Source organism: Strigops habroptila, chromosome 2 (genome assembly GCF_004027225.2).
Source record: "Strigops habroptila isolate Jane chromosome 2, bStrHab1.2.pri, whole genome shotgun sequence".
Lineage (NCBI taxonomy): Eukaryota > Metazoa > Chordata > Aves > Psittaciformes > Psittacidae > Strigops > Strigops habroptila.
This window is the reverse complement of record NC_044278.2, coordinates 25882569-25909886: the sequence shown is the minus strand read 5'-3', so window position 1 is coordinate 25909886 and position 27318 is coordinate 25882569. Positions and strand designations below refer to the sequence as shown.

Sequence of the window (27318 nt, the reverse complement as noted above, 5' to 3'; positions counted from 1 at the left end):
ATTTACAAAGCCTTAGTTACTGGAATGTTCCAAGTCACACAAAAACTTAGTTTCAGAGTAATACAGGAGATGAAGTATTTTTCTTCAAGGCTCACTTCCCTATTGGATAACTAAACAGATGTTGATTTTAGAAAATTTACCAAGGTGTATGTAACAAAAAGGAGCTTCTCTTCTGTTTTTCCCTGCTCAGGTTTCCGTATTGTCTGGTTTTCTTACAGCTGGCAGAAGAGCTAGCATATTTCTCAATTATATCAACATCATTTTCTCTATTAATCAACAATTGACAGAGTAATTTCAGTACATTAGTAAACAAAATATATTAACATTTAATAAAACTTTAGCTCGGCAACAGTGTTTATCATGGGAGTAGCAAGAGACATTAAATATCCCTTCAGACACTCAAGTGTTAGAAAACACGTCAATACTGATGCAGCTGCCAAAATGGAAACATTCTGAGGAATGATTTCTGTAATTCTGTGACTAAAATATAAATGCAAAACTTCTCTAATAGTGATTTATGCAAATTACTGTGCAGGCATCTGGTTAATATCTCAGTGATAACATTATTCTAAAGTTCTTCAGCTGCCTTTGAGATCTGCATAGTTTACTGACAAACACCTCCCCCCCCCCCCCCAATTAGCATCATTTACACCATTTTTATGTTCCAGGAAGTTTTCACATGTATCTTCAGTACACAAAGGCATAAATTCACAAAACCAGGTTGGAAATCTGGGAATGGTATTGCAACAATACAGGCTGGGCAGCAGCTCTACTGGAAAGGCCCTGCTTTGGGCAAGACACCTCCTGAGGCCCTTCTCACACAAGGGATTCTGTGATCCTCCAAAAAAACTAACATCCTAATATATAAATAATGCAAGAGCAGCCATACAAGACCAGACTAAAGATCTATCTAGAACAGGACAGACTCCAACAGACCAAAAGAGAACACCTAAGAAAAAGCATGAAACTAGAGTAGGCATCTATGGATGCTCTTCCTTGCTTTCAGTGATATGGGGCTCAGGAACTCATAGAAGTTGCATCTTTCCACACCTAATAGCCTTCAGAATATTTATTTTTCATTAATTTGTCCACTTACCTCTCAAACTCATAAAATAATATGGGCATCCACAATACTTTGCCTAAAGAAGTTAGAAGACAAACAAAAGGGTATAATCAAGCTGTGTATCTGGTGCCTGCCAGTTTCCTCTGATGCCTCCTGTTCATGTACGGGCAGCCTCTCTTCACTGCCTCTATGCCATTCACGGTTTTCCAGACTTGGATCTTCCCCAGTGAAAGTACTCATTCACAATTATGCATACTGATTTTATTTAAAACCTCCCTAAAAGACTAAAGGAAGCCAGATTATGGTAACTTTACCATAATTTCTCATACAGGTAGTTTTAAATAGAAGTTGATTCTTTTTAAACAGTGCTAGATGAGTTTACTTCCTTTAAAAAAAAACAATGCAGCCAAATGTGAAAATGCTGAACAGTAAATCTGAGATCTCAGATTAACTTCACTCATATAAAAAGAGTTCCTAAAACTACTTAATTAATTTGCAGGATTAGGCAATAAATACCTTTCTTTAAAAATAAGTCAGTAATTCTGAGTATTCACATCTTTCTGTATCTTTCACCAATAATCAACAGCTTGGCTGAATGTCTACTGAAAGCATAAATTCTGACGATACATCAAAAAGAAATACATTTCTGAAAGTGCCAGCTAAACTAACTATGATGTCAGTGTCTGATAATCTTGGAAAAAGAAAATATATTTTCAAGAAGTTATTGTACTTGCTTCTTTAAGGAAAAAAAACAAAACAAAACCCAGCAAAAAAACCCAACAACTCGAACAAATCCCTCGCCCCTAAGACTGGTACAATCTGATGGGAAGGAGTAGCTTCAGAGGATCTGTTTATGCCTTTATTAAAAAAAGCTGCAAGTCTTGCATTATGATAGGTAAAAATAAAGTTGCAAAGTGGAAGCAGATCACTTCATACCTGAGCCGTTCTTAAAGTTTCTTACCTCAAAGCTCGACTAAGCTTCTCATAGTTCATCGTGGGTTTGTTTTTACGCTGTCCCCATTTTTGTGCAACCAGTTCAGGTTGATTCAATTTAAACTCTCCTTCATCACCAACCCAAGAAATACAGTCCCGAGCATCTTTGTCAGTGAGAAGTTCTAACAAAAACTGCCACAACTGGATCTGGCCATTGTTTCCTGTTGAAATAGGAATAACAAGATCCATTCAAATTAGTCCTTTTTACGGTCCCTTCATATCTAAAAACTTTCAACCAACATATTAAAGCAGACCAGCATAGAATATATGATGGAAAAAACATGTGCACTTAATTAATTTCTTCTAATTATTCTCTTGTAAAAAATTTCCTGCAAAGTCATCAGAATTAATCTATTATAAAAGAAACTGATGAACACAGGAAAAAGAAAAAAAAAAAGATTTCTTACTAATCTGTCCCTAGAACTTCAGGAAAAAAAAATTATGTAACACTAAACAGAGTCATTTAGGCATATATCTGTCCCTAAAACAAAACAGATGTAGAAAGCTTGCTCCTCTTCAAGCATTTAAATATACATACAAAATAGAAGTTGTTTTTTGAAAAATAGTTTAGTCTCCAATTTCCCCACTGATGTCAGCTGGTAAAATCTTGGCCTAAGAATCCTGAATGACATCAGAACAGGCTTTTATGGAGAGTTTACAACAAATAAAAATTCAAGGGGAAAGAGAGGAAAGGATTTAACAGAAAAATTCTGTTAAATTGTGGAGAGAACCAAAGCAAAAATGTCCATAGGAAGACCATCAAGATGCTCAGAGGGCTGGAGCACCTCTCCTATGAAGACAGGCTGAGAGAGCTGGGCTTGTGCAGCCTAGAGAACAGAAGGCTCAGGGGAGACATTAGACCAGCTTCCAGTGCCTAAAGGGAGCCTACACAGAGAAGGGCTTTTTACAAGGGCGTGTAGTGACAGCACAAGGTTAAACTGAAAGAGCGGAGATTTAGATGAGATACTACAAAGACGTTCTTTACTGTGAGGGTGGTGAGGCACTGGAACAGGTTGCCCAGAGAAGCTGTGGCTGCCCCATTCCTGGCAGTGTTCAAGGCCAGGTTGGATGGGACTTTGAGCAACCTGGTCTAGTGGAAGATGTCCATGCCTGTGGCAGGGGGACTGGAACCAGGTGATCTTTAATGTTCCTTCCAACCCATTCTGTGATTCTATGAAAAATCACAGCAAGAAAAAATAAGATAAAGAAACTGAGTTATCAATAACCAAAGAGAAATATGTATGAATAACAGTAATTCCAAAAATAAAATGCAGATTCAGTGTGTAGTTCTCCTGAAGGTGCATTCATTTAATAAAACAAGAAATCTGAGACTTGCTAAATTCTAAAGTCACCAAAGGAGGGGTGTGGAAACAAGTATTAACTGGGCTACGATTCCACAACATGCAGTTTATTTTCTCCTCTTTCTGCAAATGGAAAGTGGAAAGAAGTTAAGAGCTTGAATAAATGCTACGCAGTGGCTTGAGAGGACAGTTATGTTATAGAAAGAGAAACAATTTTATGCATTTTATTTGCTGCAGGACTCAGAAGCTGCAGCACCACATAGTGCCTGCATGAGGTAACCAACCTGCCAGGCCTGCAAGTGCTTGTGACATATTTTGTAGTTACAGTCCCCTTCATACCACATGGACTTCTACAAACATCACATTTAGAATGACAAAGATGTGTTCTACAAAACTGTAATTCAAATTAAAGTGTTTACTGCATTTGCATTTAAAAATAATGGAGACAATACCTGTTCTGTTCCCAGGGGAACTTCTGTCTTCCCCAGAGATCCTTGGAGCTCTCTGTACTTTAGCTGCCTTTGCACTGCTGTTTATTACTTTAATGGTGGTTGGGGTAGCAGGCTGTACAGATGCTGGAATAATCTGCACAGCTGTAAAGCAGAGAACATTGCAGAACATCAATTATAAATTGCTGGCACAGAAATAGACATGTATTATTTATTATCTGCATTATCATATCACCTAGGAGCTAGTTTTTTCCTTTGCTAAAAAGACACACTGTATAAGTCACAATGCTAAGAATAATTTAAAAAATTTTTACTTCTAACAGTGGAAATTGTTTTACACTCATAGCAGAGATGCTATGAGAGATGCTATTAGAGATGAAACATCAGCCTTAATTTCTTATTGTATGTATTACATGTTTTCATAAAAGGAAAAAAAAAAAAAAAAAGGACCCTCTCATGGCTTTGTTTTCATCTTTATGTTGTTCCCTATATGATCTACCCTAATGCACTTTTCTCAGTGGTCACTGTGCAGCCCTCCACACCTGCTGTTTCAAACAGCAATTAAACACCCTTCTATTGCAATGGTATAAGAAAATGTAAATGCCCCACTGTAGGTGGCTTTAACTAGATACAAACCCAGGATGTAATGCACGGTCTATTTAAGCTGCTTAGAATTATTCTGAAAATTGATTCATTTCAATAATTGATGACACTGCTTCAGCTGGAAGAATGAGTTTCAAATAACTGCAAAGTAACTTTAATGTATTTTTTCTAATATTGGTTTCTAAGCAAGTCCTCTTTTCCACATCCCCTTTCAGTTTTTAGAAACACTTTTCTTTGAAGTCATAAAATTTTAATACATCCATTCATTAATGCAATATATCATAGAATGATAGAATAGTTAGGGTTGGAAAGCCCTTAAGATCATCTAGGCTGGAACTAGAGGGGGGATTCCAATCCCCCTGCCATGGGCAGGGACACCACACACTAGACCATGTTACCCAAGGCTCTGTCCAACCTGGCCTTGAACATTGCCAGGGATGGAGCATTTACCACTTCTTTGGGCAACCTGTGCCAGTGCCTCACCACCCTCACAGTAAGGAACTTCTTCCTTATATCTAACCTGAACTTCCCCTGCTTAAGTTCAAACCCGTAAACATATAATATTAAATATAACCTAAAAAACCAGAACTACTCAAGACTTCAAATACGTATCCCAGACAGCTTATTTCAAGAGAGTGGAAAACTGACCATCCAAAAGCAAAAGTTGAAAACTCTCCTAGTTCAGGTCATATACCACCTTTCTGCTAATAACAAGATATCGAGACACCCAACATTTTGCTCTGAAGTTTAAAATACGCTTTCCTCCCCTCACCAAATAATATGCTACCCCTTCCCTCTCTCTTTTTTTAATTTTTTTAGTTTAAGATTAAATTAGGAGAGTGATTTTTTAAATGATGTACTATTATAGTGCTGAATCGAAGTGCTAAACCTGCAAACAGTTAATTGGGTGAATTAACTGCTGGCAGAAATACTTACGCTGATCAATAGTAACAGTTGCTATTTCTCCAGAGTGTTCTTGGCTAGCCAACACATCTGCAAATTAAGAAAAAAACCCCAAGTTTTTATTTAACCACAAATTGCAAGTCACTTGAAGATCAAGAACTTTCATATTTCATATTAGAAAAATTCAAAATTTGGTATCAGTTTTAAAGAGACATGCATAGCTCATGGTCTTATGAGCAGAGACATTCAATGTGTGTCATTCAATTTCTAGAAATAAGGATGTACATGGTGAATTTCAAGGTACTTCTGCATTCTTCATCACTTAAAAGCTTTAGCTAATTCATGTAAATGAAGATAAAAATAGGTTTTGGTCTGCCGAGTTACATCAAGCATGGTAAATCTGAAACAAACATATATATTATTGTATTATGAATATACAATGCATCACTTTATCAGTTGTGTTGGGTACTAGCTAAGAATTTCATTGCCTATGCTCAATAATCTTCACTTCTATATGACAGAGATGTACACTAAATAACTCATAATATTTAATTATAAAACTATCAAATTCAGGAGATGCACAAACTAAAAATATTTATTAAAAAGAGGAATCATCAGTCATTATTTCCTATTAGTTATGAAGTTTGGCAAAAGACGGGCAAAAAGTGTTTAGTATGCAGACATGTTTTATAACAGCAGACACTTTTAATAATACCTCCTGTCATCTTGTACTGATGCCCTCATTTTTACTGCCAATATTAAGTAGAGGAAAAACAATTGCTCACAACTGTTTTCATCTAGAAAGAAAGAAAGGAGGAGAAAAAAAAGAAAAAAAAAGGAGAGGGGAATAGGTAAGATCAGTTACAGAAAAATCTCCCATACACTTTCGAAGAAGCTCCAAATGGCTCCACAGGATCTCTCCCCGCGGGACACGCTGGAAGAAGTCTTCTTGACTGAGGCTGCAGAGCTCCCGCCCAGGAATGCTGAGTGCATTGAGGTCAATGTCAGTCATACTGAACTCCTTCATCACCCACACCACCCAGTGGAGCACCTGGTCTGTAGACCACTGCACTGGATCTGGGAAAAGAGAGAAAAAATTGCAAATAATATTATATATTGCAAGATTCCTCCTCAATTGTATAATAACTTTCATAAAAGTAAATACATCAAGAAGCATAGTGTCGTGGTCTAAGCCCAGCTGGTAACTCAGAACCACGCAGCTGCTCACTCACTTCCGCCAGCTCCCAAGAGGGATGGGGAGGAGAATCAAAAGAACGTAAATCCCACGAGTTGAGATAAGAGCAGTCCAGTAACTAAGGTATAATACAAAACCACTACTGCTACCACCAGTAATAATAACGATCAGGGAAATAACAAGGGAGGAGAACATAAAACAAAAAGGGGAAAAGGAAAAAAACCAATAAACACAAATGATGCACAATACAATTGCTCACCACTCTCTACCGATACCCAGCCTGACCTGAGCAGTGATCTGGACCTTCTGGGTAACTCCCCCCAGTTTATACACTGGGCATGACGTGCTGTGGTATGGAATACCCCTTTGGCTAGTTTGGGTCAGATGTCCTGACTTTGCTTCCTCCCGGCTTCTTGTGCCCCTCCTCCCTGGCAGAGCATGAGACTGAAAAGTCCTTGATTGGAGTAAGCATTACTTAGCAACAACTAAAAACATCGGTATGTTATCAGTACCGCTCTCAGTTGATGCCCAACGTGATCCCGCAGATAAAACCATAGGGTGGCCCATAGTGTGTACCTCCTGTATCTTCTCTTGGGCACTAAGGCGCTCTCTGTTAATAGCTGAGATGCAGGTTGGTACAGGTGGGGATGTCTCTCAATTGTTTGAACTCCTGGGTCAGGAGTTTTTCCACAGCTGAAATGATGGAAGGGGTGAGATTGTCTTCAAACTCTCGGAGTTGATGAGTCACTTCATCCGCTGTTGGTGGTGCTGCCTCACTCCAGGTCACTGATGCCAATGAATGGGCATATGATGATGGCGCACTCCATGTAAGTTTCCGCCACATGGGTGGTATACATTCGACTTCATCTGGATCTACGGGTGCATTCCCAGCATCCAGCCTACGACAGATCATCTCTAGAACGGCTGGTTCCCTCAGGGACTGGATGCCTCTCTCTCTCGTGGTCCAGTTGGCTGAGCGACTCATAACATCGTCCTTGTAGGGAAACCTTTCCTTCACAGCTGCCAGGAGCCGCCTCCAAAGGCTGAGGGCTCGCTTCTCTCTTGCAATCGCTTTGTCAATTCCTCCTTCCCTAGCAAGTGATCCCAGCTGCTTGGCTTCCCTACCTTCTAGCTCGTGACCATTGGCCCCACTGTCCCAGCATCGGAGCAACCAGGTGACAATGTGCTCCCCTGGAAGACGGGTGAAATCTTCTTGCATATTCCGCAGCTCGGTCGAGGTCCGGCATCAAGAAGTCACCTCTTCTTCTTCTTCCTCTAATTCACGTAGTAATAACTCTTGCTCAGATGCTGTCCCCTGTAGTAAGTGCATTAGGTCTTCATCTTTCTCCACTGCAGAAGGTGCTCTTTGTGGCTCTTGCTTCCTTTTCCCCTTGCTTACAGGGGCAACTGATATTGGCATGGACTGGTCCTTTGGTTCAGCTGCAGTGTCTATCACTGTGGCTGGAGTGGCTGCAGTGTCTGCCACTAGGGTTGGAGCAGCTGCAGTGTCTTTCACTGGGGTTGGAGTGGCTGCAGTGCCTGTTGTCGGGGCTGGTGTAGCTGCTGTGCTTCGGGGTTGAGCAGCTGCATTGTCTGTTGCTTTGCCATCAGATCCAGAGACATCTTTTTCCAAAGATGCTCTGTAGGCGTAGGCCAAGCCCCAGCATGTGGCCATGATCTGTCCCTCTCTGGTATAACCAGGATGACAGCACACCTCGTTTAAGTGTTTTGCCAGTTTTTCCGGATTTCACACTCGTTCAATGGTGAAGTTCCAAAGCACTGGAGGGGCCCACTGGCCTAGATACTTGCCCATACTGTCCCACACACCATGCTGCTCATGACTGTCCAGCCTCAGGGAATATCTCCTGGTGGTCCTTGTAGATCGTCGTCTAACCTTAGACAAGACCTGAGCCCAGCCCTGCTTAACTTTCAAGATCAGATGAAATAGGGCATTCTCAAGGTGGTATGGCCGTGGGTAAAACACATCCCCTATCATGCACCAGCCTCTGGGAAAATCGAGCAGTACAATGGGCTGTTAAAAACTACACTGAGAGCAATGGGTGGTGGGACTTTCAAACACTGGGATACACATTTACCAAAAGCCACCTGGTTGGTCAACACCAGGGGATCTGCCAACAGGGCTAGCCCAGCCCAATCAGAACTTTTACGTACTGTAGAGGGCGTTAAGTTCCTGTGGTGCACATAAAGAATTTGTTGGGGAAGACAGTCTGGGTTATTCCTGCTTCAGGTAAAGGCAAACCCACTTGTGGGTTTGCTTTTGCTCGGGAAGCCTGACATCATGGACTGAATGAATTCAGTAAACTTTATAGGGATGGTCCATGGACTAAGGAATGATATCTCTCATACATATATATATACGAGACAAAAAGTGATAGTATAATGAAAAATATGGGATCTGAGCATAACGTGAATGGTATGGAATAAGGGGTGGATACTATCCTGGGTTCAGCTGCAACAGTTATTTTTTCTCCTTCTCAGTAGCTGGTGCAGTGCTGTGTTTTTGACTTTAGCCTGGGAACAATGCTGATAACACCGATGTTTTTACTTGTTGCTAAGTAATGTTTATTCCAACCAAGGACTTTCTCAGTCTCATGCTTTGCCAGGGAGGAGGGGAAGCCGGCAGGAAGCAGAGACAGGACACCTGACTCAAACTGGCCAAAAGGGTATCCCATACCACAGCACGTCATGCCCAGTATATTAACAGCGGGGGGAGTTACTCGGAAGGCCCAGATCACTGCTCGGGTCGGGCTGGGTATTGGTAGCGGGTGGTGATCAATTGTATTGTGCATCACTTATGCTTATTGGGATTTTCTTCCTTTTCCCCGTTTAGTTTTATATTCTCTCCCCTTGTTATTTCCCTGATCATTATTATTATTGGTGGTAGCAGTAGTAGTTTTGTATTATACCTTACTTACTGGACTGTTCTTATCTCAACCTGTAGGAGTTACATTCTTTTGATTCTCCTCCCCATCCCTCTGGGAGCTGGGGGAGGAAAAAGAGGGGGGAAGTGAGCAAGCAGCTGCGTGGTCCTGAGTTACTGGTTGGGCTTAAACCACGACACATAGTTACCATGACCAAATCTGACTGGATGGAAAGTTGACTCCTCTTAAAATGCTGATGCAGTGGTGTGGCTTGGTGAGATGAGAAGAGCAAAAAAGGGATTTTCTTTAGCAAAAGCTTTTATATCAGAACTATGCCTGATATTTCACAAACACATAAAATAATTATTTTTCTTTTTCCATAGATCTTTAGTTTCAAAAAAGAGTAGTCTCTCTCACACAAGGATGCTCTTCCTCAAATATGTTGATCAGCATGTGCTTATGAAGAAATATTATTCTAAATCAGCTATTAAAAATCACCATTGTACTGGGTTTGGCTGGGATGGAGTTAATTTTCTTCATAAAAGCCAGTACAGTGCTTTGCTGTGTTTTAGGTTGGTGACCAAACCAGAGTTGAAAACACACCGAGATGTTTTAGCTGCTGCTGAGCAGTACTTGCAGAGAGTCAAGGTGTGACTGACTAAAGCCCCAATGTGAATAAACACCTACAATGAAAGAAGGCTCAGAGGAGATGAGCAAGCGTAAAGTGCCCATTCAGGTCAGAGAACAGTGCAAAGAAGCTGACTTTATCTCAACAAAAAGGAGATTGAAGGGTGGCCTTTGTTTTAGATAAACAGCTATCAACAGCTGAGTGGATCAGCTGGTGATGTTAATGTCTCCCCCAGTCAGCCAGAGAGTGAATATGTGGCTCAGCCCAACATAAAAGCACATGAACTAGACAACTAGCAACAGAGATTTGAAGAGAGCAACAGGCTTGAGCTGGTTTCAACCCATGTATTCCTTCTGAGTGACTAGGGACCCAGAACGTCATGATGGTGACTGCATTATAGAGATAAGTAACGGGAATCACATTGGTATTGTGATTGAACAGTGTATTGCAATTGCTGTATTTTTCTAAGCGTCATTTACCTTTGTATTGTGTTTTAGTATAATTCATATCACTCTGATGAGTCAGAAATCCCATGTAACATCAACCTTTTTCGAGTGAATCTGGTACTAAGCATTACACTCTCCACAACACGCATAGCATTTAAATGCTGGTGCCAAACACAGTACAGACTGTGTACAATCTGTACAGACAACTCACACAGCAGAGGAACATACAGAAATGGTAATAAATAATCAACTCAAGATATGTTCAATACATGATTTGTTGACTCAAGACATTTTAACATAAAAAGTCTGTTGTTTCAAGCAGAATTAGTATGAACAACCTTGAAAGAAGATGGGTAAGTCCGAACATGATCATCAGAACTCTGGCGATGTTGTATGCAACGTATTAAACCATGAGTATGAACTGGAAATGGAAACTAAAGTAGGGATATTTACTTTAACTGTCTCAAGGGCAAAAAACAGATGCAGAACAATTATGTATTTTTAGATTATGAGACCCCAAACAGATGCCACCTTGACAAATTTTTATATTAAGAATTAAAGAAAGCAAAGTTTTCTCAGTCTATAAACATTACCTAGGAGCTACAAATTCTATTTTGCTTAATAAAAGAGAGTAACATCCCATCATTTTTCATTGTTGCTACCTAAACCCATGCAACGGGAAAAGCCACAACAAAAGGGTTTTGGTCTTCAAAACCTTATTAGCAGTGAATTTTCATCAGAAAGCTGCTAATTTGTTCTTATTGACATAATGTGCAAGGTAAGGTGAATCACTGCTTTCTCTAACCGGTTCCATGGTTTCCAAGCTTTCTGCTGTTTCTTTTCCTGGCTTTGTTTCTCATATGAACTAGTATTTTCCTTCTTAAGGAGCTTTGCGGTGGTACCAAATTTTGGGATTCTATTAGTAGAAATAGCTTTAACAGCTAAAAATTTAAAGATCTTTAGTAAAACTCACCAAAACATAACACAAAGGGAAAGCACAATATTTTCAAGACCTGCTAAATGCTAATTTTCTATTTGCAGCAAAATAGAGAAACCTGTGAGAATGTAAGGACGAAGATACTGAACCGCTGCCCTTGTGGATGATGATTATTTACTGACTGGACTTGACTTTTAATGTCAACATAACCTGTCTTTTGGAAAGATTCAAGGAATAATTTCAGAGAACTTCACAGAACCAAGCCCCACAACTCTTTGAAGGAAACTGGCCTCTTTTTCTATGTTTTAAGATACGCATTTACAAATGTAGGGGAGAGGGAAGGCTTTTTGAGGGGACTATATAAGAACCTTAAGAACATTCAATCACAGAATCAACTACGGTGGAAAAGACCTTTAAGATCAAGTCCAACCTCTACCCCATTAACTGCCAAGGCCACCACTAAACCATGTCACTGAGGGCTTCATGTACATGTATTTTTAACACTTTGAGGGACGGTGATTCCACCACTGCCCTGGGCAGCCTGTTCCAATGCCTGAGCACCCTCTCGGTGAAGAAATTTTTCCTAATATCCAATCTAAACTTCCCCTGGTGCAGCTTGAGGCCATTTCCTCTTGTAACATTCTTTATTCATTTTACATTCTTTATTCTCAGAAACTTTTGACAGTACCATAATGTAAAATATAGAGGTGCCTTATCTCAACTCAAGTCCCTGCAACATCAAGTCAGATAACATTCAAAGTTTTATTCTGGGAAGGCAGTTTAGCACATTTTTCTGGTATCAAGAGAATACTGTTATTCATAGAGATCTCTGCCATCATGAACTAGCATGACTTTCCTGGAAAATCTGTACTCCCATAACACAAAAGACATTAAACTTTTAAAGTCATGGTTGTGGGTTATAGGGTTTTCTTAAAGCAGCAACATTATTAAAGTTTATTAACAACATGATACAACGTAACAACATGGGTTTAAGTAATGTTCTTGTTATATTAATGGGAGAGGATAATGAAAGGTATCAGTCTGCTCCTGGTAACACTTCACCTTCCTCCCGCCTCCTCCCTCCCAAACATTCTGCATCAAACCCCTGATTATCCACAGATATATCATGATGAAAACTATTTTGGAAGTGCTTGCTGCCAACAACCACCACCAAAAGGCATGAAAAAGCCATTGCTTTAGTTATCAAAAAATACATTTAAGATATCGGCAAGCTATACATCCTGCAAAAACCTGTGACTTCACTGGAATTCTTAAACACTTCCAAGTATCCCACTTGCTAGATACATTCCAGTTTTGCAGGTCTGCTTAGATACTACAGCTTCTTGTGGTGAACATGTCTTGACAGTACATTTCTGCATGTCACAACAAGCAACTCGGATAATCTCCTGAATGTGATGCAGGTCTAAAACTCCCAGTTTCAGTTCAATCCTGAACAGGCATTCAGAGATGCTTTTTCTAAGCTAACATTAAATCAGCAGCCTGCTGTGTAAAAATATTCATTCCAAAGAGACGACAATCTACCAGAATACTTCTACTCAGTCCTGAAACACCTTTTTCGAGTATGTAGAAGTATGGCTTTCCATGCAACATCTGATTTAACACCATACTCTGCACTCTACAATCTATGAACAACTTGTTTCGGTATCTTTAAAGGCAAACCCCACCAAGTACTGAGTCTACTTCAAATTCAGACACACGAGAAAAAGAGCTTTATCACTAACATACACAATTTTAGGAGGTGAGGAAGAAGAAAACTGCTTTCTAAAAACTGCAATGACAAGAAGGTTATAGAGCATAAAGCACTGTTTTAATACAAATATCACAAGCATTGATTCCACCTCTCTTTAGTCTTCTCTTATGCAGTCATTTGATTTGTACTTACCCATGCCATAAGAAGCCTCTGAGGTATTGGAGCATTTTAATTATATAACCAAAAATAATTATCATTTATGAAAAAAAAGCCCAAAACAAAACAAAAACCCAAACAATCCCCCAAATGAACAAAAGAATCCAGCCCCCATCTGAACACACACACAGAGTCACATATTGTTACCGTAGGGTATTCCAAGGCGCTCCTGCTCCTTGCGGTAGCCTTCCAATGCTGCAGCCCATCGTGTCACTTGTTCAGAGGTTTCATCTGAAATTGTTGTAATATGTTTTGTTCCATCCAAGGTTATCACTTGAGCTTCCTCAACAAGGTGAGCTTCAGCCTCTGCATGATGAGCATCTGGATCAATCACCACCTCCACAGTCTCCACAGGCTTCACAATTTCAAGGATGTTTAATTTGGGCTCTAACCCTAGGTATAGAAAGAACAAACACAAAACTTAAAGACAGCAAAGCAAGTATGATTAAAAAGTTGTTTTAAAGCTTTCTGATTAACAGGTGTTAGCATACTTCAGAAAGAAGCATGACATAAAAGCATCATCAATTTCCTACAAGTGTCCTAAATTAGGATATTACAGTATATACTTTAGTAAAGCGAATATAAAGTTGCCCCTCTTTCCTCCCCCAGTATTACAGCTTCCTGATCTGTTTAGGTGATCCATTTCACATATCTTGAACAGAATGTTCAGCATGTGGCATAAAGAACAAGTATTTTGGTCTGTTAGAAATATATTAAACCAAAGAAGGGGGGTAGGAAAGCAAACCCAAAAAAGCCAGAACAAGCATCCACCTCTCTTCCCCAGCCAAAAGGCATTTCTTTCTGCACTTACAATATTTCCCTGATATCTCTGGAATCTACACACAGGAGTTAATATTTTCTTTCAGTACTCTGCAAGAGGCAATGTGTTCAACAGCAAGTTAAAAGAGAACTAGAAAATTTTTCATGTTTTAAGCTTCATCAGTTATTTGTGTTTAGGTTTTATGTCTATCATTTAAGATATTAGACCAATGAGTTAGAAGATATGTCTGTATGTATTCTGCAGCAATAAGGAACACATGCACTAATACCACTAATGCTTTGCATCACCAGCTTCTCCTTCATCTGCTGAGAAGGTATTTTGTCCAACTGGTGCCTCACTAAATTTCTGACACTGCAGAGAAGATTGTTCCTGTTGTTATAATATGCTTAACAGAAAAAAAAATTCTTTCAATTTTGGTGACATAAAATTTCCAGTATAACAACAACTGCACTTCTTTAAGATTTTCATTAAACGTATTTGCATATTAAAGAAAGGCCTGTAAAATTCCATTTTATTGTAACTTGGAAAAGCTTGACTAGGTTTAGGCAGCTCAAAGTAGGATTCAAAGAACATCCCACGGTCAGAATATGCTTGGGAAAATGTTAATTATACAGGTGTGCTTTGCATATGTGTAACAGACAGAACCTGAGCTCAACACAAACAGCTGCTACAGACACTCATTCATGTGAACGATCTGAATGGCAGGTTAACTGGACTACCTGCCACATATTTCATAAACGACAAGATATAGAAAACAAAACTACATTGTCCATCTCCATAATACAGGTCTTTACTCCTGTTGCTCAACCCAGTGGCTGTCAAGAGATCTCTGCTTTCATTCTAGCCTTTTCAATGTAGTATCCCCATCTCCCACAGTTCATCTGAAAAAAAGTGTGGCAAGTACATTCATTCAACCTCGCCTCTACTCTGTGGATTAAGGAGGTAGAAAAAGCGAGAAAAGATTACTTCAGATGATGCTGTTCCCAGAGCACAACATGAATGTTGTCTTCAACGAGTGGTGGCGCAATGGTTTACTCTTGACTTCTTATCCAAAGAAAACAGATAATAGATAGAAATCCCAGCCTTTCAAACAGATTTTGAGTTAACTACATATACTCTCATAATCTAATCGTTCACAAAGCACACAAGCTCACCTCGCAAAGATGAAGCTGTTACCTACCTAGAAAAAAATCTAACAAGCTTAGATACTTGTTCTGGTATGAGTAACTACTAACTGTTCATGAAAGCCTCATACTGTAATTGTCACTATCTGACCCAGGTTTGTTTGGGTTTGGGGGGCAAGGGCTATTGGGTTTTTGAATTTTTTAACTTAGAAATTGATATAATGTTGTTATAAAAAACATTTCAAATAGCATCAGTCTATGACACTTATTTTAATTACTACTACTTATAACCGCAGAACACAATGAAAGAGACTTTCTGAAGCTATGTGACCATTCAGTGATTTTCTCAATTTTACAGCTAGGAATAGTAGGGCATTAGGTCTACTCACAAGCATTCCTACAGTATTAATTTGTCTGTACAACAGACAAACATAACTGCTTACCTTGCCTAGATATTACTTGCACACTGAGCTGCACTGTTCCATCTGTTTTTACTCCTTGATCAAAAAGACTTCGATCTGGGTCCAGCTTGATCAAAGCAAAATAAACATTACAAATATGTATTAGTCTCACAGTTACAAGGAACTTATTCTCCTTTAAACTTCAGAAACACCTAGCGCCTGCAGCAAATTTTCTGAAGAAGCATGTACATATTTTTAGCACTACGTAGACAGAGTAAATGACAAAGAATTTGACTGGAATTTCAAACTTGCCACTCTGTTCTGTTTAAGGTAGTTTCACTTACAGGGACATTTAACCTAAAAACAAAGGCAATGCAATACCTGGAAGTACCTTCACTTTGTGAAAAGTATCCACAATTCCCACTGTCAGTTTTTAACACTTCCATAAATATTCTTGTCTTTAAAGCAGTATTCTCCCTGTTGTTTCTGGAGAAGCCACAGATGCCTGATTATAACTACAAATAGAATGTGCAGGTACATAGTATGCAAAACAGTTACACTGCCTAACATGTGATGATGCCTGTAAAAATAGGGGGGCATTTCTTGAGCAATGTTTTGCTATCTATGCACGTGAATGGTATAAAAGCCTTCATGTCTTATGCAGACTCAAAACAAGATTACACTGGCAGAAGTTCAGGCAGCAACAAATTATGCGGGTGTTCTGGGTTCAGTTGTAACAGTTATTTTTCTCCTTCTTAGTAGGTGGTGCAGTGCTGCGTTATTGACTTCAGCCTGAGAACACCACCGATAACACACCGATGTTTTTAGTTGTTGCTAAGTAATGTTTACTCTGATCAAGGACTTTTCTGTCTCATGCTTTGCCAGTGAGGAGGGGCACGAGAAGCCAGGAGGAAGCAGATGGGACACCTGACCCAAACTGGCCAAAGGGGTATTCCATACCACAGCACATCATGCCCCTCATATTAACAGCGAGGGGAGTTACTCGGAAGGCCCAGATCACTGCTCGGGTTGGGCTGGGTATTGGTAGCGGGTGGTGATCAATTGTATTGTGCATCACTTTTGTTTATTGTTTTCTTTTCCTTTTTTCCCTTTTAGTTTTATATTCTCTCCCCTTGTTTTTTCCCTGATCATTGTTATTATTGGTGGTAGCAGTAACGGTTTTGTATTATACCTTAGTTACTGGACTGCTCTTATTTCAACCCGTGGGAGTTACATTCTTTTGATTCTCCTCTCCATCCCGCTGGGAGCGGAGGGGAGGAAAAAGCGGGGGAGTGAGCAAGCGGCTGCGTGGTTCCGAGTTACCGGCTGGGCTTAAACCATGACAGTGGGCTACCTCAAGACAAGACAGTACTGTTATTGCCCTCACTCTTCTTTCACCTGCAAGGTGGTAATTTTTTCCTTTCTTACCCCCACACCAGGAACCCCAGAAGTATTTTGATTTTATTCACACTGAATCAGTATGTACATATTAAATGGTCTGATGATAACGAACATAACATAAGCTCCTAATTGTAATTAATATACTATATAACACATGAATTCTGTGAACAGTGGAAGGAAGGGACAAAGTATGCAAAATACTTCTCCATTAAGAGGTTAAGTCTTTCATAGCCTTTCAGTTTACCTGGATATCTTGCAGGCAAATTTCATGTGTATCCAAGGAACACTGCAGTCTGGGTTCCAGCAACTTCCTAAGATTTCCAACTGGTTCATTGATGTCAATAGCTTGACTCACAAATTCTGCTGTGGTATAGGTCTGCTCAACAATGCTTAAATACCAATTTAATACAACAAATAATTACTTACATGTTAATACAGTGGTATAGGAAAGCTTTATAAAAGTTAGACATGAACTACACAAAAGGTAATACTGGCTCTGAAATCCTAATACCATGCAGAAAAACTCTTAGCCTAAGTAGAACGTGAATTACCAAGGTTGGTCCCATTGATTTTACAGTTGTGCAACTTTTCTTTTACACTGTTGCCATTAAAAAGTTAGGTTAAATACCGAGATTATTTTCAGATCACCATTTTCAAGAGATTGTCACAAGTAGTATATTATACATTATTAACTTGCACGTAAACTAATTCTATTTGCCTTGCCTATACCATACTTAAAAGATACTAAAGTTAAAAACAAACACAAAAACTTAAAAGATAGGGAAAAAAAGAAGGAAAAAACATCCGCTCTCATACAGAGTAATTGTGTATGTCTTTTCACCAGTCAGCACAAGGATAAGCTTAATGCATACAAGAGACATCCAGAAATAACAGCAGCAACATGGAGCCGTGAATGAAACATTAGTCATGTCATGGTTGTCCTGCACTAAAATAATGACAGCATTGGCACAGGCATTCAGAAACATCAATCTTATATGACTCCTGCCTTAACAACAACCTTAGACATGTTGTAGGTCTCTCCACATTTACACAGAAGGAAATCAGAAAGTATACACAAATAGTCAGTTTATAAGTAGTAAAATTTACAATGAGCTCAGAGTAAGAAGAAACTAGTATGTAGTTTTGAATCAGTTTTCCAAACCAGGTTCTTAAAGAGCAGGCCACCTGCCAGCCTCAGCTATTTCTATCCAACACATTAACTGCCTCTCTGTGCTTTCAAAAACAGTTGTAAAAATTAGGAGGGGAGCATTAGGAAAGTAAAAAAAAAAAAAAAACAACCAACAGGTTAAGGTAATTAAGTCAAAGGATATCCGACTTCAGAATTTACTGTTTCAAGGACCCTAACAACAATATAGCCAACAGATACAGAACATAATTTCTGCTCTGTTAAAAACAAATGACCCTGTGTAACAGTAAAGCAATGGACTGAGAGGTTCATCTCAATTACAGAAGAATACACTGAAGCTGGAAGGTTTGCAGCATGCACATGTAGACATATTCTTACAGACATGAAAGTAGGGAAAGAGAACTACTAAGAATGTAGCAAGAGATAAACAAAACAGTTTGGGATTTAATCAATTAAGATTGAAGATGATAGCACTCTACTGGTTTCCTATAGTGGCTACAGCTCCACTTCAAGAAAACCACCATTGGGTAAGAAACAGAATAACTGAAGTGTGCACAAGCAAAACTAAGAACTCTCCTTCCAGCAAGAAAGTTGAAAAACTGGAAACAATCAACAGCAGGGTTACAGAGATCATACTGAGCCAGACACTTCTGCCACTTTAAAGTTACTTCTTTCACCTAGCTAGAAAACACTTGTACTTATTTCATAACCACGGCCATCTCTGAAGCATTACACAATACCCAATAATAAATCTGCACAACCAAACATAGTGTGTGCAGCCACAAATCTGAAACCAATTAAAGAAAACACATAAATGAATCAATTGCAGCCTGAGAACCCCAAAAAGCAAAGACAGTACCTACCTTTCTTCAGTGCATTCCTGTTTCTCAGTTCCATCAATTTCTATTTCTATCAGCTCTTCTGCCTCTCTCTTAGTCATGGCTAAAATGTCTTAAGAACAGAGCTGTGAACAGAAAATAATTTTTTTGGTAAGTCACAGACCAACAAGACTAGATGATGGGTTGTGTCCCACAGAACATTTTTTAAACTAAATACTAAAAATAAATACGCAGTGTCAACGAGAATGTTCTCACTGACACTGCAGATTTTCATGCCCCGTAGAATACTGGAGTCTGTCGGAACATAAGGGGAAAAGAAAGAATAAAAGCATTTGGTCTGTAAAGACATAGTTTGTATATTATTGTTTCACTAACCACCCCATACATCCTAAGTATGAAATACATAGGATAAAGAACTCAGCCAAATTATATTAAAAGTTCACAATAAATAACACCACCAACTCACAGGAAAAGGAGTAGGAAGTAGGAGAACAGAGGGGAAAAAAAAAAAAAAAATCACAGTAGAAAAAGCAAAACATGTTACTATTTAAATACCACAAAAGATTAGCAAGATTTCCATCCTGGAATCATTCCTTCCCAGGGACTACTCTATGCCAAACCCAACTGTTCATAAGAGAATTTATTAAAGACAAGTTAATAAGGGAACTTGAAAACTTCTCAAAAGGAACAGTAACCAACTACGTTATACTGTTGTTACACAAAAGCTTTAAAGAAATAGAAACCACTCATTATCTCTTTCAAAAACTATCACGTAAAATCAGTTTCAAAGAAATCAAGTGCTGCATGTGATATCAAGCTATAAGAAGCTACCAGGGCTAGACAGGAAGTAAACAGCACCTCATTAATAACTTACCATTAGAAGCAGAACCTGAATCTGTTCCGCTCACAGACCTGACTCTGTGAAAAGCCCCTAGCTGCTGGGTAGGGCCCACTGAACTGGTGCATGGTGTCCACTGAACAAGGCCCTGGGAGTCCAATTCCCAGATCATTTCATCTTACATCATCTTCATGATAAATGGGGAAGAATGAAACACCACTTCTAAGAATGTTATCTGAAAGAATTGACACCTGCATGGCTACAAGTGATCTGGTTGACTGTTACAAGATTTGAGCAAAGTCACTTGATGAAAATTCCCAAAGAATCTAACTGGTATGATAGAAAAGGGGGGAAATTAATTCTTGTATTAGCAATCAAATTAAAACCCCAAAACAACATGAGTTATCATTTTTCTTGTGATGGAGTTTACTAGTAAGGTCACGAAAGGTGTCAGGCTAAGATCTCTATTCCTTCATGTATTCGTAAGTTATTTATTGAGAAAATCATGCAGACCTGCAGAAAGATCATCTGCAGGTCTCATCTTTTTGAATCTTTTAATGATTTCTGGCAGAAAATATTCAATATTGGTAAATGCAAAGCAATGCACAGTGAGTAAATATTATAACAGCATAGTAACTGTACTGAATTAGGTAAGACATTATGAAGTCCCTATGGATTGGACTCCACATTGGCAGCTGGCCTAATAACTGTTCACTCACTCTTCAAAGGTGGCTTGTAGCTGCATCTCACAGGCTCTACTACATCTCTGGTTACCTTGTGGAGGTAGGAGAGGGGAGCACAGGCTCAGACAGCAGGTACAGAAGTAGGGAGAAAGATGGTTCCATTGAGCACAGATGCGAGAAAGGGAGATGACAGGTGGAATCAGCTTAACCATTATGAAAACATGTAAAGTCGTTAATAGTTCAGAGAAACCTAATGGGGAAAATCACTCAGTCTTTCTCATGCTAGAACGGAGAGAATCCTGATGATATAAACATTTCACACAAACTCTTAGTGAAATTTCTTGCTACAGGATCATGCAGAGACTGAAAGTGTATATAGGTTCAAATGGGACTAAGCTTCCTGAGCCTTCCCTGAAGGCTACTAAAAGACAAGCGAATTCAAACAGCCTGGCTTGCCAGGAGACTCAATGTGGTAGCAATACTACAACAGCAGCATTTGTTTGGAGGAACATAGAAAACTGTTTGATTTGTGGAAGGTTCAGTCTACTGATTTGTTTGGGTTTACTTTTTTCTTCAACCTAAAAAGCCCTAAGACTCACCTGCTATTCAAGAAGGAATCTGACCGTAATGCCTGACACAGACGTCCATTAACACAAAAGAAGGCACCTGTCAACAGAGCTTTTTTTTTTATCCCTGCATGACAGCCCACTGCTACTCCAGCATCTTTTACAGTTTGGCTTTTGCAGTCAGGGGAGAAGTCCCAGTGTTCTGCTAAGATCTATCTTTTCCCCTGGAACACAAGCAACTAAGCAAGTAACAAGCCCATGATGATATGGGCACAAACTCTGCTAGCAGAATTAGTGTTTGTTATCCTACCAGATAACTGTGAAGTGGGGATAACTGCTGGAGCCCATACGCATTATCATCTCATACTGAAGCCAAATCACTGGGGATATTTGTGCTTCTGAGAAACTTTGGTGTTCATGGATGATTTGGTACTATCAATCTCTATCATTATTTGAATTGTAATACCAACACAAAATAGGTAACAAAGCAGACAAACTATCCCTTACAGATCGATCAGTTTCTGCAAGTTATCAGGCGATCTGGGTTTCAAACAGTGGACCACTAAACGGGCTGGAGTCATGCCGTGTTTCAAGTGTTCTCCTTCCTTATTCTCAGTCACACGATAGAAAATAAACCCGATCCGGGAGAAGCGGTTGTACAGCCCATAAGTGCCCGAACGCCATGAAACGAACCATTCAGGCTGCCAAATACCCTTTTCTGTTTTCACCCAAAACAAGTTTTACAAGCGGAGCCAAGTTTCCACGCCCCAGAGAGGCTCGCGGGCCTCGGTCCGGGCTGCCCGACTCGCCCGCGGCCGCGGGACCCGAGCGGCGGGGCTGCGCCCTCCTCCGCGGACCGGCTCCGCCGCGACGCCCCGCGAGGGGCCCGTCTCCGCGCCCCGCCTCAGCCAGCGGCCGCCACCGCCGCCTCCATTTCCCGCTCGCGGGACCTGACCGGCAGCGCCCAGGCCCCTCGGGACAGGGCGTCCCAGAGCCGCCGCCACGGGCCCTCCGGCGGGCGGGCGGGGGGCAGGCGGCGCCGCATCCAGGCCGGCGCAGACCCGCGGCCGGGGGAGGCCGCTCCTCCCCGCAGGCCCCGGTTCTCCCCCCGCCACCCTGCCCGCTTCCCCCCTTCCTCCTCCTCCTCCCGCAGCGCCTCGTCGTTGTTTGAACCCGAAACGGAAATGAGACTCGCGGCGCCGGGGAGAAACGGAAACAAAACACGGGCCGTGCCGCCGGGCCGCGCCGCAGCTCGCTCACCCGCCGCCGCCGTCCGGTCCCCGAGCGGAGCGGCCGCACCACAGCTCCCGCCGGCCGCGGCCCTCGCAGCTCCCGTGGGTCCCGCCGCCGCCGCCCTGAGGGGGCCGTCGCGCGCTCGGGATTGGGCAGCGCGGCCCAGCGCGGGCCCGGGCGGGGAGGGCGCGCGCCGACACCGCCACCCCCCGCGCGGCAGCGGGAACTACAGCTCCCGGCGGCCCCCGCGCGGCGCCAACCCGCGGGCGGGGCGGGGGGGGAGGAGAACGTGTGTGTGTGTGTGAGCGGGGCTGCTGGCGACTGTCACTGCGAACCGCTTCTCCTCACCCGGAAGCGCATCGCGTGCTTCCGGCGGTAACGGTGCGTGTGGGGGTCTCCGTGCCCGCTTTCCCCGCACCCCGGCCGGGCGCGGTGTGGGACGGCCCGGTACGGGGGGGAGCGCCGCCGGTACGCGGTGTGCGCGGGCGCGGGGCTCGGCGGCGGGCTGCGCCGGCTTCCCGGCGTGCACTGCGCGGGGAGGCGGGGCGGCGGTGGCGGCCGTGACTCCTGTCCCAAGGTGACTGGAGCCGGGCCGCTGCGGCGCCGCCGAGCGCCGAAACCTTCGTCTCGCGGCGCCGGGGGGTGGCTCCTCGGCCTCCGTCCCCGCCGTCGTGTGTTTGCCCTTGCGGCATTCGGGCTCTGGGGGTAACGGCGCGTCCCGGCCCCGCCGCCGGCTAGGGGCTGCCGGGGCGGGTGGTGTGGAGATGAAGGCGCGGGGAGCGGTGCGGCCGCTGCTGGGCTGGGTTAAAGTTGTTGCTTTTTCTTTAAGCGAGGCAAAACCTGACATTCCGTGTTTGTCTCGGTGGCGGTGCGGGCAAAGGCGGTCGTGACCCGCGCTCCTCAGGGTCAGCGGCTGCCCGGGTTTCCCCCAGGTTGCAGCCTGGTTTAAGTGTTCTTTTTGGTGTAAAGCTTACCTCTGAACTAAATGTGTTGCTTTTTTACACGTTTATGTTGTGGAAAGAGCTAATTCTGTGTTTCTGTTTTGGGTTTCTGTTTTTTAGCTGAAACACTAGTGTCATCATGATTCTGAACCAGATTTTGCGACTCTCGTCCATTTTTCGCTCCGCTGTGTCCACTCACTTCCGCAGAAACATAGGGCTTTCTGCTATCGTCTTTAATAAGGCGAAAGAGCTCGATCCGGTTCAGAAGCTCTTCGTGGACAAGATCAGAGAATACAACACAAAGAGCAAGTAAGTAGAGGACGTTATTTTAAGGCTGATGGCAAAAGGGGGAATAATTTTGGTTTTGACAAATGCTGAAATGTGCTAGGTTTGTGGGTTCGTCTGTAAATGCTCAAGGTATGCTTTCCTGAAATGCTTGATGGTAGTGTCACAAGTAAGAAGGCTCATTCTTGCTTACCTAGCAGACAATGTCCATTTTTGGTTTTCCTCTCTTAAAAAACCAAGTAAAGCTGATGTCAGTCTTCATGGGGAGTTAGGGCATTCAGGTGCATGCTACATGAACGTACCAGTATGTTAATTTTTACCCATATATGTGCTCTGTAAATAGGAAGAGAGTGTGAACACCCGCCCTTTTTTTGGTCTGGGGAAAGTGGCTGTTCTTTAGTTTTGTTTCCAGAAGCTGAATGGAAATAGCCTCCAAAAGCAATTGAGAATTAATGGAACTGTGAGACTGATTCATTAAACATCTCAAGTTAATAAGCAGTTAATTCAAATGGGATCTTAGATTCTTGTAACGCTTGAATGAACTACTTAATAGGAAATTAAAGCCCTAGCAATTCTGTATAATTTATTCTTGGGAAGGAAATCTGTAATTTCTTAGTTCTGTTGTTTCTTAGTTCTATTAATTTCCACACCTACAAACTAGCCTGTTTATGGAGGTGTATTTTTTGTGGCTTTACCAATCATAAGTGTGATGGCTCAGTTGAACATTGGTAATCTAAAGAGTTCCTATTTTAATTATTTTACCTTTATATCCTGAGAAATTCCTGTCTGATTCTACATGAATGCAGGGTGCCCTGTCTCTTGGTTGTTTTTTTTTTTTGCTTATTTAGTACTCAAAACATGTCCTCTTTGCAAGAACAGTTAAGCTTTACTAACCAAGATCACTAATTCAGAAATAGTAGAGGTATGAATCACAATTTTGTTAGGAAGTCACACCTGGAACAAGTGAAATTAAGAGTTCTGAAAGCCTGGATGCTCAGCGTAGCTTTAGATCTCAAAAGGCTACCTCTGACACTTGGATTTTCATCACTGATAGTAGAAAGCCTGTACTTTACCCCAAGAACCTTGTTCATGTGGAAGACCCTAAGGTGTGTCATATCTTGACTTCTGGAAATATTTTAAATGGCTTGCTTTAGTTGGTTGTCAGAAAGGTTCTGACTTCATAAATGGCCATGAAAATGTAGACCTTCCACATGAAACTTCATAATTGAACTGTTAATCAGAACTTTCAATGGTTTTTTGTTTGTTTTTTTTTTTTTTGTAGGCAAGCTGGAGGACCTGTTGATGCAGGCCCTGAATTTCAGAAAGAAATGAATGAATCCCTTGCTAGACTTCAACGGGCATATGGTGAGGGAGATCTAACCAAGTTTCCAGAATTTAAATTTGAGGGTGAGTTCACAATCTTACTTAATTTCTAATTGCAAGTAAGGGTGTGTTCACTGACTGGTTTTCTTTAAGTAATTCCCATTTACTTTTTATTTGATCTGTTAGTTTCATGTAAGATACCCTTGGTCAATCCCCTTACTTTTGCAGACTTCACATCTAAATCCATCTGGCTCCTTCTTTTGATTATTTGCCTTTTCCAGCAGAGGTGTGGACTTACTTATCCTGATGCTTAACAAAACTTACAGTCAGATCAGGCTATCTTAAGTTACCCTTCAAAGACCCTAAAGAAATAGCCCAAATATAAGTAGAAATATCCCATGTCCTATTGTTTTGAGGCTTTTTGGTATGGGTTTTTTTTTCTTGTGTGTTTGTTTGTTTGTTTCTTCTCGTCCTTCCAAAGATGTTGTCAAACTAATTTGAAAACTAGTTTTCTATGTCATCCAAAGTGCAATTTGTAAATTTTGTAAGCTCATCTGTACAGTCAGTGGTTTCAGAAAATGAACCCAGAACTTAACTTGGTTTCTTATGATTACTTTGTGACTAAATTACATTAAATCTTTTTCTTCGGTTATTTGGGTATGGCTTCTGTTTAACTGCACTGAGTTTCTGTTAGCATGTTTCCATGTTACCCAGATTGATTATAAGAAGAATGCTTGTGACAATTGTTTATCAAGAATATAGAGAAACTGCACAGACTCCGTCTGCCTCAGGACGTAAAGGCAACTTAATTTTTTTATGGCAGGCTCATTCCTGTAGTTCTTTTTCGTTTACTTGCGTATGTAGGTACAACTCAAGAGTCTTCATTCCTCACAAGCAGTTCTAGCTTACCCCCTGCAAAACCTGACTTTAGCTGTCTTTCTGGTAAGCTGTAAGCAGCTGGTAGCTGGGATTCAGCAGTGTTCTGAATGTGCCAGTGTATTTGGTTTATGTGGCAAGGTTTTGGTAGCAGGGGGCTGCAGGGGGACCTCTGTCAGGAGAGGTTAGGGGGTATCCACACGTCAGACAGAGCCAGTTTCATCTGGCTTCAAAGTGGATGCACTGTAGGATGCAGCTGAGCTAGTCAGTGATGCTGGTGGCACCTCTGTGACAACATATTTAAAGGGTGAAAAATGCTGTCTCTCTCCCTGGGGAGGGAGAGAGAGAAAGAGAGCAGAAGGCTGGGTAGACATCTGGCAGCCAGACAAGGTCAAGCCACCATAGGCTGACTGGAAACTCTGATACAGACTAGGAACACATCTAAAAATGTTTTGGGTTTCAGTGGTATTTCAGTTGGATTAAGAAAGGATTTGTTGTCAGATTGTTACTGGTGCAAATAAAACTGAGTGTCTGTAAAGCAGGATCTATGGCATTTCTTTTCCTCAGTTTTAGGGATGTGGTTTCTTTATATTGAGTTTTATTTCTATGTAGTATGTGAAACAATACATTAAAGTTTAGGATTTCTTTGCAATCAAACAAAATTTGTTTGACTGCAGGAACAGCACAAAGAAGGGGAGAGACTGTTCTTTTACCACTGTTGCCTATCCTTAATCCAGTTTCAACAAGTCTTCAAAACTAAGTGCCTAGATGGGTAGAAACTTAAGTTTTTGTCTTAATGAAGATTACTCTGTGGTGAGCCTTACCTCTCAGACTCCTTATCTCAAGGAGAATGGGTGTTATAGCCCACCTGTCAAAAGCCCTAACCCTTCTGAGTTTGTACCTTTGCTATCAAGAACTCCTTCATCAGTGTTTGTATGTGGAGAATATCTTTTGCTGAGTGGAGTTGAAATTGCGTGCTCCATTCTGTTAATCAGCTGTAAGACATCAATCAAGATAAGAAAAAAGAGCTTGGTTATTTGTTCTTACGCCAGAGCAATGTTGGAAATACTAGTGTCAAGTCCAGTAAGTTCTGGTTGATGACTTCATCTTCTCTGCGCCTTCTCCCCTTCCCCAGGTGTTGCTAAAGCTGTTTAGGCAGAATGTTAGTAAGGTGCATGTCTGTCTTAAACTTTATGCATGACTCCTTTAAAGTGGAAAAGACCCGTCTCCAGGGTAGTTTATTCTTTAGTGCTGCCCACATCCAGTCATACCCTGGTACAAAATAAGTGGTAGCGTACAAGAGCTTGCTTTAGCTTGCCAACTTAATGTTTAGCTTTCTTTAAATAACAGATGAATTGTGCTGTTCAAGGCTGGAATGAAAAGACGCTATAATATGAATTTTCTCTCTCCCTTTCCTCTAGAGCCCAACTTTGAGGAGACTGCAAAGTGATCTCTACAGATTGCAGCATACCGAAAAGCAGCATAGAGGAGTGGAGTTGCTGAACATGGCACTAGTTGTAACTTAATAAATTCAGTGTTGCAGTTTGATTTCA

At 41.3% G+C, this 27318-nt stretch overlaps 2 protein-coding genes across 12 annotated transcripts in view; one reads left to right on the top strand and one right to left on the bottom strand.

Annotated features, from left to right (window-relative positions):
- GABPA (GA binding protein transcription factor subunit alpha) overlaps nucleotides 1–22589 on the bottom strand; it is a 27729-nt gene extending 5140 nt beyond the window's left edge. Inside the window, exons 1-9 of one of the 5 annotated variants that reach the window (XM_030474969.1) lie at nucleotides 22368–22589; nucleotides 19045–19145; nucleotides 17279–17423; nucleotides 15676–15760; nucleotides 13475–13720; nucleotides 6195–6389; nucleotides 5346–5402; nucleotides 3810–3950; nucleotides 2025–2217 (exon numbers count right to left, since the gene is read on the bottom strand). In XM_030474969.1, the coding sequence (XP_030330829.1) occupies nucleotides 2025–2217; nucleotides 3810–3950; nucleotides 5346–5402; nucleotides 6195–6389; nucleotides 13475–13720; nucleotides 15676–15760; nucleotides 17279–17423; nucleotides 19045–19121 (1139 nt within the window). In that variant the 5' untranslated portion in view covers nucleotides 19122–19145; nucleotides 22368–22589. Of the gene's footprint in view, nucleotides 1–2024; nucleotides 2218–3809; nucleotides 3951–5345; nucleotides 5403–6194; nucleotides 6390–13474; nucleotides 13721–15675; nucleotides 15761–17278; nucleotides 17424–19044; nucleotides 19146–20577; nucleotides 20851–21140; nucleotides 22127–22367 lie in introns of those variants that run through there. The other 4 variants (XM_030474990.1, XM_030474979.1, XM_030474983.1 and 1 more) reach the window with 4 other exon arrangements.
- ATP5PF (ATP synthase peripheral stalk subunit F6) lies at nucleotides 21915–27318 on the top strand. 7 transcript variants are annotated; one of them, XM_030475069.1, is made up of 4 exons: nucleotides 21915–22441; nucleotides 23402–23590; nucleotides 24849–24973; nucleotides 27187–27318. In XM_030475069.1, the coding sequence occupies exons 2-4, from the start codon at nucleotides 23421–23423 to the stop codon at nucleotides 27213–27215; spliced, it is 324 nt and encodes a 107-aa protein (XP_030330929.1). In that variant the 5' UTR covers nucleotides 21915–22441; nucleotides 23402–23420; the 3' UTR covers nucleotides 27216–27318. The 7 variants fall into 7 exon arrangements, with proteins under 7 accessions (XP_030330929.1, XP_030330915.1, XP_030330912.1 ...); XM_030475055.1 differs by having other exon boundaries at nucleotides 22242–22721; XM_030475052.1 differs by lacking the exon at nucleotides 21915–22441 and adding an exon at nucleotides 22688–22787.